The sequence below is a fragment of the Pelophylax lessonae genome, assembly GCF_965119305.1.
Source record: "Pelophylax lessonae genome assembly, chromosome: 3".
NCBI lineage: Eukaryota > Metazoa > Chordata > Amphibia > Anura > Ranidae > Pelophylax > Pelophylax lessonae.
The window spans coordinates 637,057,964-637,071,772 of NC_138770.1; the positions used below are offsets into that span (position 1 = coordinate 637,057,964).

The window sequence follows — 13,809 nt, forward strand, 5'->3', positions numbered from 1 at the left end:
GGGAGTGGGCCAAGACGAGTCTCTTCCTGTGGCTGCAGGGAGAAGCACAGGATCTGGTGGAGGAGTTCTGTACTCCTCTCTGCTGCTGAGACAAAGTGGGAGGTGAAGACAAGTGGGGTGCCGCAGCTGCAGGATAGATTTGAGGGCCACATAAAATAGCCTGGAGGGCCAGATTCGGCCCCTGGGCCCTGTGTTTGACTCATGTGATTTAGTGCCGTCAATTTATGCAGCACTTTACATATTGTACATTTACATCAATACTTGCCCTCAAGAAACTTATACCTTAAGGTCCCTATCTCACATTCACACACATATGGTGGCCAAATTTATACTTGCGCTGATTAATCCTACCAGCATGTCTTTGGAGTTTGGGAGGAAACTGTTGTACTTAAAAGGAACTCCTGCAAGCACAGGGAGGACATGCATAGTCCATACCGATAATGTCCCAGCTGCGATTCAAAACCCATGGCAGTTGTGTTTAACCACTAGGCCACTGTGCTGCCTGTAAAAATTCTTCTGCAGGCCTTTTTGATCCCGTGACCCATTGAGATTAGAGTTGTCCAATATCTAAAAGTATTCTCCTAGAACAAGGAATTGGTGAATGGGTAGGGTTTTGCTGTGGGGTGGAGTATATCCAAAATATGCCAAGATATGATAGATATGCTTTCTGCCTGCTGTACTGAACCTGTTACAGTGGATGTTGGTTGGCAGCAAGCATATTGGTTACACAGCCCTGCCATTGGTTCTGAGCTAGAAACTGCTGTACCTGCTGCACTTTCAGGCAGTTTGATGTGCTATCCGATCCTTCAAACTGCAGGATCAATGGAAAAAAAAAAAAAAATCTATTTATATGCCCATATTGACCTACCTTAACCCACAGTCACTTGATGCCGAAACCTCATGTCTTCTCCTCTTCTGTTTACTACTTGCTTGGGGGTCCATATTTAGGGGTCCACGTCACTGCCTGTGTGATTTGAACACTTCCTATTGGATGGCTGCTGGCAGGGTCCTCTCAGGAGAGAGAAAAGGACTGGCGTCATCACAGGAGAATGGTAGGGGACTGGCGCCCTTGGGTGCCATCGCAGCACTGGATTACCAGTCCCCAGCAGTAAGGGATCTAGATCGGGGCTTTTTAGGTGAGTATTGCTGGCTTCACATGGTAAGGGGGGCAAAAAAAAGACTATAATCATAGGTTAGAGACAGAGTTGGTGGGAGGGAGTTGTGTGGTAAAAATGTATATTTATTCCAGAATGGGGCTCTTACTCTTGTCAGAATCTTTTTTTTAAATCAGAGCAAATTTATTGAAAATTAATAAATGGTACAAAAACTGTTTACATTCTGGAGAGTTTTGTCACTCAATTTTAATGAAATTGAAGTATAGTGACACTCGTACATGTCACCTAAACAGATACAAATGTCAAACCAAGCAGAGTATGCCATCATATGTCGCCACTCCCAGCATATGTACTCACATATACAGTAGGTATTGATGCCCCCTATACATCCCCTCCCTGCAGTCCCCCGCCATGTCCACTTTAATGGCTGCGTCGTGGAAAGTATGTGCAAATCAACCTTATAGCAAGAGTCTATCCAAAACTACTTGTCAATGTTTTCATGTCTTTATGTACCATTAAAAATGGTGATCTTCGTGCTTTTGTTTACTTTCCTTCGTTGTATGAAGAGAAGTATGCCCGGACACTGCTCCTGGTCCTGTGAGAGTTTCTCCTGCCCTTTCCAGTTCTTCACATCGGTTGACAGCTCTGCCCGTCCCTTCCTTGATCCTTGCGCCAATTGACAGCTCTGTCTACCCCTTAAGAACCTCCTAAATACATACACAAGTGGAATGAGCATGGGGGGAGGAAAGACAGGGATCTTGGTATGGGTATCCCAGATTTCAGCATAAAGTTGAATTTTTAGTAACAACGAGAAATCAGATCCCGGAGAATTCTGGAAGAGGTATTTGTGGAATAAAAGGTAGTAACCGGTACTTTTCTTAGGTTTCTTTCTTTCTTATGTAAAAGTATAAGTGTAAAAAGTTAAATCTAATAAAGAACAATACTATGACTTCTTTTAGCCCTTTTCCACTTTTTTTTACCAAGTAAAGTACCAGTCCAGGCAAATAGCTGACTAAACAAGCTACCAGCACATAACGTTATACTACTGTCTTTATTCCTCCAGAATGCCCCAATGAACCCTCTAGGTTCCTCCACATCCTTATAGTTGAGAAAAGGCAAGTCCCTAAACCCTGACCCAACAATGTAGTGCTCTGAACCTGTGTAAAGTATGTGTACAGGGATGTCGGGATGCTTCTTTTATTTTTTCAGACTGATCAGTTCAATAAAGTAAAAGTAGTATTAAAAAAGAAGTATGGGCTATGGGGGAAAAAAATCCCTTAGAGGAAGTAAACCCTCCTCTGCAAGTTGTACCTATAGGTAAGCCTATGATAAGGCTTACCTATAGGTACTGTAAATATCTCCTAAACATGTACCGTTTAGGAGATATTTACCTTACATGCAGCCAGTGATGTCACTGGCGCATGCGCTCTGAAGGAACGGCTGCTGGCGCCGTTCCTTCAGAGTCCCATGCCGTGACCATCGGATGACCGTGACAATCAGATGGCCGGATGCCGCGATCCCGGAAGACGGGCAACTGAACATGTCGCCCGTCATAGAGGTGAGCGGGCAGCACGGTGGGGGCTCATTCTAAGGTAAGTATTGCATAATGAGCTAGTATGCGATGCATACTAGCTCATTATGTCTTTCTCTTTCAGGGTGAAAAAGAAAAAAAAAAGAAAAAATTGAGTTTACAACCTCTTTAAGCCCCGTACACACGATCAGATTATCGAATGATCTTGCATCCGTTTTTTGTTGCATGCTAAAATTCTCGTACGACAGAATTCAACTTCATAAGTGATGTCATGTGTTGAATTGTTTTGTATGTGTTCTTTCGTTTCTGAGCATGCCTAGTCTTGCTCTTATGATTTTTTTCGGAAGAAAACTGTAAAAAATTAAACAAAAATCGGACGTTGTGTTGACGTATGATAAAAATTTTATAGCCTGCACATCCAGATTTTGTCGTCCGAAAATTCGTAATCGGCTGTCGAAAACACCATACGAACAATCCGAAAATCGGCAGATCGTTCGTCGGACGAAAATTTACTTCTGATTTTCATATCGTGTGTATGGGCCTTTACTCACCTAGGTGGATGCAGCATCTGTCCCCTGCCAGCTCTGCACAGAAAGCTGAGTGATCAAACACAGCAATCGCTCAGTTCTCCTCCCCCTCTGCTCTGGAGCGCTGGGCTGTGGAGAGGCAGGAGCAGCTGGCTCAGGCTCTCAGCGGATCTCAGCTTCTGGGTGTATCCTGACCAAATGGTCGGCATCTTTTCCAGTGCCTGGACCAGCTCTGTGACATCAGAAAACGGGTCACAGGAGTGCAGAACAAACTGCATTCCTGTGACCCATAGGTGAAGTATAGCCAAAAAAAGCTTTGGCACTACTTCTCCTTTAAACCCCAAACCAAAAATGTTATTTTTGGAAAAAAAAAAAATGTAATATATTGCAGCTTACCAATCATTAGTTGTGGTGGCTGCATCAGTTTTCTTTTCTTTGGCTTTTTTTTCCCTTTGGTGATCTGGCCAATAACCCACCTGCTGTATTAGCAAGACACACCTCTGGAGGAATGAGCAGAGGAGACACAGCAGACAGCAGCATTGTCGGGTAGTGTTAAATGTATTAGCAGATTTAGAAACGCTAACAAATTGAAGCCAAACTCCAGCTCACACTTTATAAGCAGTTACAGCTTATAATAAATAAACAAAAGCTGATCATTTTAAACACCCCTGTCTGTGTTAAGTGGTTTGCCTCATCCCGGTAACTGCTACATTTTGCTGGAGAGTTTTTGCTGTGAAGAATAATAGACTTCCTGGCTAGATCACCAGATGAAAATAGAAGAAAAAAAAGCCTACAAAAGGAAACTAATGCATTCATCACATCTAAGGACTTGGTAAGCTGAAATATATTCATTTTTTGCTTTTGGGTTTAATACTGTTTAAAGGCAGATCCTCCCACTTAGCAGTTAGTTCAGAAAGGGCATAGCAGAGGCACCTTCTGCTGGTAATCAAATCCTGTGAGGAGAGAACGTGGGGGGGCTTTGCCAAGCCACCTTGTACATGTCCATGGACACACAGAGCCCATTGGGGAAACTTCCTTTTACTTCTGTCAAAGAGATGCAAGAGGAAATCTCCCAAAGTGAGGGCAATTCCCCTTTTAGACAGGTATCTCTGGAATAAGGGTTTTCTTTGGAATATTTTCCCTCTTTTCCTACGACAACTCTAATGTCTTGGATTTCCCCTCACTTTCTCAATGGCAATGGTCAGCAATAAAAATAGTACCAATCCTTCAAATGGAGACAGCAATAGAAAAACTATGACAGAGGGTCTAATCCATGGGTGTCCAACCTTTTGGCTTATCTGGGCCACATTGAGTGTAGAGAAATTGTCTCGGGCCGCATATAAAGTATATACTATAGTTAAGGTATATAAGTAATAAAACGCCGCCCTGCCATTCCCGTGCTGTCGAGACCCCCCCCCCCCCCAGCACTTGTAGGAAAAGAATTAGCCGCACATCCAGGGATTCCAATAGGTTTCAAATACCTTTATTTCCAAAAGTTGCAAATGATGACACCAAAGACACCAGCATGAAGTCTCGTAGACGCGTTTCACACATACATCTTATGCTAATTTAACACAACTAGTGGATGATCCCCTCTAAGGCTGCCTCTGTGGCCATGCCCCCGACTTGACTTCCTTCCTCCACAGCAAAAAAAAAAAAAGAATTGTCAGGGGCAGAGGGCCGCATTGCCTGAGGTTATGGGCCGCATGCGGCCCCCGGGCCGCAGGTTGGACATGCCTGGTCTAATCCTTTAATTCTTTTCCCACTCTATCCAAAACTAAAATAGAAAAACAGTTTTGACTTTACATACACTTTAAGATGTGCATGGTAATTAGTAGTGAAGAAATAGAATACAGCAGTAGATGGCGCCCCAGTTTGCTCCTGTCTTTCTTATTACAATACACAGTAAATCATTTTAAACTGTTTCCCATGCCAACTTGTTTCTTCCTATTTTTCTTAGGACATTTTCCATAGTACTTGTTCTTGATCTCTCAAAGCCCAGTGACCTGTGGCACACAATAGAGAAGCTCTTACCGGTTGCTAAGAACCACGTCGATAAAATAATAGCTGATATTGGGAAGTCCAATTCCAAGGCAGCCAATCGGATTGTGCAGAATGTCTGGAGAAGTTTTCCAAATAACCATCCGGTATGTATATAATATGGTAAAAATTTGTTGGCTTTAAATATATGTATTAGGCAAGCTACAAAGAACAGGTCACCATTTTGTTGAAGCCCAGAGCAGTCACTTCTTTATTGGAAACTCTACCCCTCTCCTTTGTCTGAAAAACTTTGTCACTTTCTGTAATTAAAATATGTACATTTTCAGCCTTGATTGTATGTCTTGGCTTAGCTAGAGAGGAAGGCTGACAGAAACTTTACAGTTCTGAAGTTCACAAGAAAAGAACTGAAGAAAAGAGAATCAGGGAGATAATATAAGACCCTATACCTGTAGGTTTGAACCCTTTTTGGTCTCCCTGGCAGCAGAGTTTGTCCTGTCATCTCTCACCACTTTGGTGGTGCTCTCTGGTGGAAATACAGGGCAGAACTTTCCCTACCATTTTCAGTGGCAACTATTGAATTGGGTATTGAGGATGATCTAGGAGCCTTCCCATTGGTGGGCTTGGCACAAATATTGGTTATGGACCTGATAGAATAATATAATGTCATGATCTACATACTTACCATTTATACTTTGACATGTATCACACTGATTAACTAAGTGAGCCTTGAGACTCTGTCCCTAGATCAACCTAGCTTGTTACAAATATATTTGCAAGCGGCACTATATCTGATTGTGTGCCATGCATAGGCGCATCTGATTTTTCAGACTTTTTAGTGATCCAGCACCCAAAGAAGCTCCTGAAGAAGCGGTTTCCGCTAATCATGTCGAGCCATCTATAGAAGGAAAAACTACAGTAAATGCTACCTTAAGCCAGCAGGCCTAAGAATATGTAATAGTATTCAATGTCCTGCTAAGTGTGCTTTTTATGCATTGTTAATGTTTACTGAGTTAAAGTGTTTGTAAATGTGTATAAGTGAATGCAGTTTTATATATTTGTATTTTTGTGCCTATAAAGACCTTTAAAAGTCCATGAATTTCGTTAAGTAATTGTATTGCTAGCGAGGCCTGTGACTGTGGGTTTAAGTCCCATCTATCTGTCCAATGAGAGTACACTGCTGGCCATTAAAGGCTCTCTCATTGGCCAGAAGATCAATAGCAGGCTTTGTTGGAGACATGGCTTAGACCTCTATCAGTAAACCGCAAGACTAACTGATCAGTGCATCCAGAGTTACGGGCAGTTGAAGTTATATGCACTTTTCCTGTAAAACTGAGCTTGGTCCAGCCTCTGCCACCTTCACAGCCTCCATATTGGTGAGTGAGGCCATCCATATCTCGGATAAGCCAAATGGAGGCTTGAAAAGCAGAAAGGGATGGTCTAGGGCAGTGGTCCTCAACCCTGGCCCTCAGGGCCCACTAACAGGCCAGGTTTGCAAGATAACTGAAATACATCACAGGTGATATCATTTGCTGCTCAGTGGTTGCAGTATTCTAGTCTGCATCTCCCCAAGGTAATACTTAAAATCTGGCCTGTTAGTGGGCCCTTAGGACCGGAGTTGAGGACCACTGGGCTAGGGTATGCATAGATTTCATCGGTCTATATGTCTGGATCTAATGATTTGTTATTTTTATTTTATGGCATTAGCCACTGTATTCCAATGGGCAACAAATATAAAAGGCCTAAGGCTAAACCTGGGTGGCTAAATCCAAGTGTAAAAAGACACATTAATAAGGGTAGCAAGAAGAGATACATAGCAGAAAAGATTAAAAAGAACCCCCAATTTTTTTTTAAATAAATCTTTAGTAAAAAAGCAAAGTCAGCGCATATAGGCAACATAAAGTATGATCAAGGGAAGTTGGTTAAAAGTGACGAGGAGAATAAATTCTTCTCCTCAGTTTTTATTATGGAAAAGGGGTATAATAAACAAAGGTATAATAAACAAAAAAAAGGTATTGTTAGCAACACAGCAACGGTGTGGTCTTGTGACTAACCAAAGCCAGTTTTCTAAAAAGACTAGAAAAAATGTGAAAAGATCACCAGCACCAGATGACTTACACTCGAGAGTCCTCAAAGAACTTAGCCAGGTCATTGCTAGACTGTTATTCCTAATCTTTAAGGAAAGCTTACTGACTGGAATGGCACCAGTGGATTAACATAAAGCTAACGTGGTACCAATATTCAAGAATATGTACCCGGAAACTATAGACCAGTCAGCCTAACATCAATAGTTTCTAAACTATTGGAGGAGACGATAAGGTACTATATCCATGAATTTGCAGAAAAGAATAGTATCATTAGTAGTAACCAACATGGATTTATGAAAGATTGTATCTAGATAGTATCTAGACTTCGCCAAAGCAATTGACACAGTCCCCCATAAACGAGTAATGCAAAAATTGAGGTCTGTTGGCGTTGACGAAATTATATGTACCTGTATAAAAAACTGGTTACAGGGGCGCATCCAGAGGGTGTTGATAAGTAGCGTATCTTGTAAATGGTCTGCAGTTATAAATGGGGTATCGCAGGGCTCTGTCCTGGGGCCATACTTGTTTAACTTGTTCATAAACATAATACAGGTTGGCATAAATAGTTCAATCTTAGCGTTTGGTGATGATACAAAGCTAAGCAGGGCAACAACTTCACAACTAGGATAAAGCAACTTAACAGGAAAACCTCAATAAAATAGAGGGGGTGGGCAAACACACTGCGAATGAGGTTCAATTTAGGGAAATGTAAAATAATGCTCTTGGGGGCTAAAAATATGAATGCAAGTTACACAGTAGAGGGGGAGAACCTCTGGGGGAATCGAGGATGGAGAAAGATCTGAGGGTCCTAGTAGATCGCAGGCTCAGCAATAGCTTGCAATACGAAGCAAGGCTAGTAGAATATTAGCATGCATTAAAAAGGATATTTATTCATGAGATAAAACTATATTTCTACCCCTGTACTAAACTCTGGTTCGGCCACACCTTGAGTATGCTGTCCAGTTCTGGTCACCAATACCTCAGAAGAAATGTGTTAGAACTGGAGAGAGTCCAGAGAAGGGCAACAAAACTAATAGGAGGGCTGAAGGATCTCAGTTATGAGGAATGTTTACAATCATTAACCCCTTTTCTATCTGGAGAAGAGATACTTAAGAGGAGATATGATAGCGATATACAAATATCTTAATGGTGATTTTAGCATAGGAAGGAAACTTTTAAGTCTCAGGTCACTCAAGAAGACACGGAGCCACTCAATAAAGTTGGACAAGAAGCATTTTAACCTTAAACTGCATAAGGGATTTTTTACTGTTAGAGTGGTAAGGATGTGCAACTCCCTTTCACAATGGGTGGTTTCATTGGGTAATGTCACTAATTTAAAAAACTTCTTAGATGGGCATCTTATTAAACACAATATACAGGTACAGTCAGGTCCATAAATATTGGGACATCGACTCAATTCTAATCTTTTTGGCTCTATACTCCACAACAATGGATTTGAAATTAAACAAACTGATCCAAATCAGGTGAAAGGTGTAGGAATTACAACAGTTTGTATATGTGCCTCCCACTTTTTTTAGGGGCCAAAAGTAATGGGACAGATTAACAATCATAAATCAAACTTTCACTTTCTAATACTTGGTTTCAAATCCTTTGCAGTCAATTACTGCCTGAAGTCTGGAAAGCATAGACATCACCAGACGCTGGGTTTCATCCCTGGTGATGCCAGGCCTCTACTGCAACTGTCTTCAGTTCCTGCTTGTTCTTGGGGCATTTTCCCTTCAGTTTTGTCTTCAACAAGTGAAATGCATGCTCAATTGGATTCAGGTCAGGTGATTGACTTTGCCATTGCATAACATTCCACTTCTTTCCCTTAAAAAAACTCTTTGGTTGCTTTCGCAGTATGCTTCGGGTCATTGTCCATCTGCACTGTGAAGCGCCGTCCAATGAGTTCTGAAGCATTTGGCTGAATATGAGCAGATAATATTGCCCGAAACACTGCAGAATTCATCCTGATGCTTTTGTCAGCAGTCACATCATCAATAAATACAAGAGAACCAGTTCCATTGGTAGCCATGACACTACCACCACCATGCTTCACTGATGAGGTGGTATGCTTTGGATCATGAGCAGTTCCTTTCCTTCTCCATACTCTTCACTTCCCATCACTCTGGTACAAGTTGATCTTGGTCTCATCTGTCCATAGGATGTTGTTCCAGAACTGTGAAGGCTTTTTTAGATGTTGTTTGGCAAACTCTAATCTGGCCTTCCTGTTTTTGAGGCTCACCGATGGTTTACATCTTGTGGTGAACCCTCTGTATTCACTCTGGTGAAGTCTTCTCTTGATTGTTGACTTTGACACACATACACCTACCTTCTGGATAGTGTTCTTGATCTGGCCAACTGTTGTGAAGGGGGTTTTCTTCACCAGGGAAAGAATTCTTCGGTCATCCACCACAGTTGTTTTCCGTGGTCTTCCGGGTCTTTTGGTGTTGCTGAGCTCACCGGTGCGTTCTTTCTTTTTAAGGATGTTCCAAACAGTTGATTTGGCCACACCTAATGTTTTTGCTATCTCTCTGATGGATCTGTTTTGTTTTTTCAGCCTAATGATGGCTTGCTTCACAGATAGTGACAGCTCTTTGGATCTCATATTGAGAGTTGACAGCAACAGATTCCATGTGTAAATAGCACACTTGAAATTAACTCTGGACCTTTTATCTGCTCCTTGTAAATGGGATAATGAGGGAATAACACACATCTGACCATGGAACAGCTGAGCAGCCAATTGTCCCATTACTTTTGGTCCCTTAAAAAGTGGGAGGCACATATACAAACTGTTGTAATTCCTACACCGTTCACCTGATGTAAATACCCTCAAATTAAAGTCCTAATGATGGCTTGCTTCACAGATAGTGACAGCTCTTTGGATCTCATATTGAGAGTTGACAGCAACAGATTCCATGTGTAAATAGCACACTTGAAATTAACTCTGGACCTTTTATCTGCTCCTTGTAAATGGGATAATGAGGGAATAACACACATCTGACCATGGAACAGCTGAGCAGCCAATTGTCCCATTACTTTTGGTCCCTTAAAAAGTGGGAGGCACATATACAAACTGTTGTAATTCCTACACCGTTCACCTGATGTAAATACCCTAAAATTAAAGTCTGCAGTTAAAGCACATCTTGTTTGTTTCATTTCAAATCCATTGTGGTGGTGTATAGAGCCAAAAAGATTAGAATTGTGTCGATGTCACAATATTTATGGACCTGACTATATAGAAAGTGGTAGAGACATAATATACCCACACAGGGTGACCTCGATGGACTGGTGTGTTTTTACAACTTTACCAACTATGTAACCTAGTTATTATCTGCATTTTCCCTGAATGTAAACTTAGTTTGAGCCGTTGTTCATTATATTCTCAGTATATATTGGTCAGACTTCTGACAGATTGCCTTTAAGATCAATTAAACAGACATTCTAATGTTACCACAACTTAAAGAGGTTGTAAACTCGTAAAGCTTTTTTTTTTTTGGAAACCTGTAAGAGAAACACATAATGAGCTAGTATGCATCGCATACTAGCTCATTATGAAATATTTACCTTAGAACGAGCCCCCGGCGTGCCGCCCGCTCATCTGTATGACGGGCGACATGTCCAGCCGCCCGTCTTCCGGGATCGCGGCATCCGGCCATCTGATTGGCCGGAGCCGCGGTGACGTCACTCCCGCGCACGCGCGGGAGCCCACAGTCACGGCACGGGGCTCTGAAGAAACGGCACCCGCGGCCGTTCCTTCAGAGCGCATGTGCCAGTGACGTCACTGGCTGCATGTAAGGTAAATATCTCCTAAACGGTACATGATTAGGAGATATTTATAGTACCTATAGGTAAGCCTTATCATAGGCTTACATATAGGTACAAGTTGTAGAGGAGGGTTTACTTCCTCTTTAATAGATGACTGATAGATTCTACTTGTTTCTTGAAGCTGCTTTTGAAACCTTATCTTGCAGTTGAACTGGTTGATTTTATGCTGTCGGCTCCCATGACTTTTATTTATTTATATATATTTTTTAAATCAAACAGGACAGAGAATTGATTGATCCATTTCCATTGCCTTTACTAATTATCGGAAGCAAATATGATTTATTTCAGGTAAGCTTCGTACTATAGTGTGAGATGCTGTGATAAGTATTGTCTAATGCTGGCCACAAACATTAAAAATTAAAATTCCTCCATTCACACAAATGAGGTAACTGGAGGAATCTTTCCCCCGACCAGGACATTGTATTCTGAAAACATAAGCCATCACTGTCAGAATACACCAATCAGCGGATGCAGCCATTGATTGACAGATAATTTTTCAACATATCTCTTCGACAGAAGTCAATGAAACAATCTGTCAAGTGGGGGAGCCCACACACTGATCGGAATTTGGCTGCTCCAGCAGAGACCAGCTGAATTTCAATCAGTGTTCGATCAGCTTAAGAGGGGTATACCACTCGCTTTTCGAGATGCTCTCTCACTTCCCATTTTGTTTTTAGAACAGGAATTGAAGGTAAATCTCCCTAATGGTACACAGATGGAAAAAAAATAACCTGGCGGGGATTTTAACCCTTCCATATTCTATTTAAAAGAGTTACAAAAGTTTTAGTTATACATACGAGGTGTGTCTAAAAAGCTTGGTGAATGGTCCGATATCTCAACAGCAACATGGGCCAGGTTACATTGACATTCGCCTTCTTCGAATGGAGTGCACATGACTGTCAGGGCAAACCCGCTGTGTAGTCAGTGTGAGAGGTAGGGTCACAGTGCAATGGATCAACAAGTGAAAATCAAATTCTGCTACAAACTGGGGAAAACAGTGACGGAGACGCATGAAATGTTGATGCTAGTGTACAGGCCGGGAGCCGTGAACAGAAAATGTGTTTACAACTGGTTCAAGCGCTTTTGTGACGGGATGTAAACTCCTAAGGATGAGCCACATTCGGGTCGGTCGTCAACTAGCAGAACCCCAGACAATATGGAGGGAGTGTGACAAATGCTGGCACGAGATCGGTGACTGACTGCGATTAAAGGCAAGGGAATTGGGCATTAGCAAGGCACAGTTCGCACCATCATCCGAGAAGATTTGGGTAAGCAGAAGATCTGTTCCAGGTTTGTGCCGCACAAGCTGACAGAGGAACAGAAAGCAAAATGGATTGAAACCCCTGGAGATTTCATTACCATGTGTCTGGAAACCATCATCAACAGTACATACAGTTTTTTGGTGCAAAGTACCCGTGACCTGCGCTCGGAGTGGTGTGAACTTTAGTCCACCTTATTAAGGTATTAAGAGTATTTCTGTAGCTGTGGACACGTCAACCCAGGAAAAATGCTACGGTCTTGCTGCCCCTTACACGACCAGGGAAGTCTGGAAACACTGTAACAACAAACAAACAAAAGGGCGCACCGGCCTAGTGCATTATCATTTAGATGGTTTATTTAAAAAATAGGATTAAAAATACTCACAAACGAGTTCTTGTTAAAAGCATGTCACAAAAGGAACGCAGTCCTCAGTAAAGATATCCGAGGATGAGTAGTTCCTTAGATTCTTGAAGGCTAACGCGTTTCGAGGGATGAGACCTGGTGCTACCAGTTCAATCCGGATTCCAAGCGGCATTCGAAGGCCATCTTCCAGACTTATTTATTTTTCTCTGCTATAAGAGCGTCATGAAAGGCGCACGTTTTGTGGACGTGGCGGCAATTCAAGAATGTGTGACAGCGGTTCTGCGATTGATTCCTAAAGCTGTCTTTGCTGACAGTCTTCAGAAGCATTATGAACATTGCCAAGGGAGTGTTGTGAAGGATGGCGATTGTTTTGAAGGCCAATAAAGGTTATTTGCTTGTTTTCTGATAACATTCACCAAACTTTTCAGACACACCTCACAAACTTTAATAGACATTTGGCCACACAAAGAGATGTATTAAGCTTATTTAGCATCTGGTTCTGATTGCTTTATTTTCCTCCTCCTTTTCCCGGCCCAGTGACAGTATGTTACCAAGACATGAAATTATGGTACAGAGGGATCAGCAACACTTTCTGTTGAGGAATGGAGAAGGTTCAGAGCCTTTTGAAGGTTCAGAGCTTTCTGTGTCTTCCTGTCCTGCTGACACTTGTTCCCCTTGTTTCATTATTTAAAGTAAAGTAAAGCTTGCCATCGACTTTTTATATGAATTTGGGTTTTTTCAATGGTCTAACTGCTTATTATCTTCTCATTTTAGGATTTTGAATCTGAAAAACGAAAAATGATATGCAAAACTCTTCGATTTGTATCACACTTTTATGGAGCATCTCTTTTGGTTTGTATTGTAAACTGTCTTACAGATTTAAGAAAATGTTAGATAATTTGGTTCTTAGAAAAAAAGCAATTATTTATCAGACAGTCCCTAGCGTATGTCACTTTAACCACTTTACCACTAGAGGATTTTGCTGTCTTACGTCTGGGCCACTTATTGCGATTCGGCGCTGTGCAACTTTAACTGACAATTGCGCGGTCGTGCGACGCCATACCCAAACGAAATTTACGTCCTTTTTTTCCCACAAACAG

The 13,809-nt window shown here is 41.8% G+C and overlaps 1 protein-coding gene across 1 annotated transcript in view; it reads left to right on the top strand.

The window, feature by feature from the left end:
• DYNC2LI1 (dynein cytoplasmic 2 light intermediate chain 1) overlaps positions 1-13,809 on the top strand; it is a 103,192-nt gene that overhangs the window by 37,111 nt on the left and 52,272 nt on the right. The window contains exons 6-8 of the mRNA XM_082249842.1: positions 5,134-5,320; positions 11,306-11,374; positions 13,484-13,561. Coding sequence (XP_082105968.1) covers positions 5,134-5,320; positions 11,306-11,374; positions 13,484-13,561 — 334 coding nt within the window. The remainder of the gene's footprint in view (positions 1-5,133; positions 5,321-11,305; positions 11,375-13,483; positions 13,562-13,809) is intronic.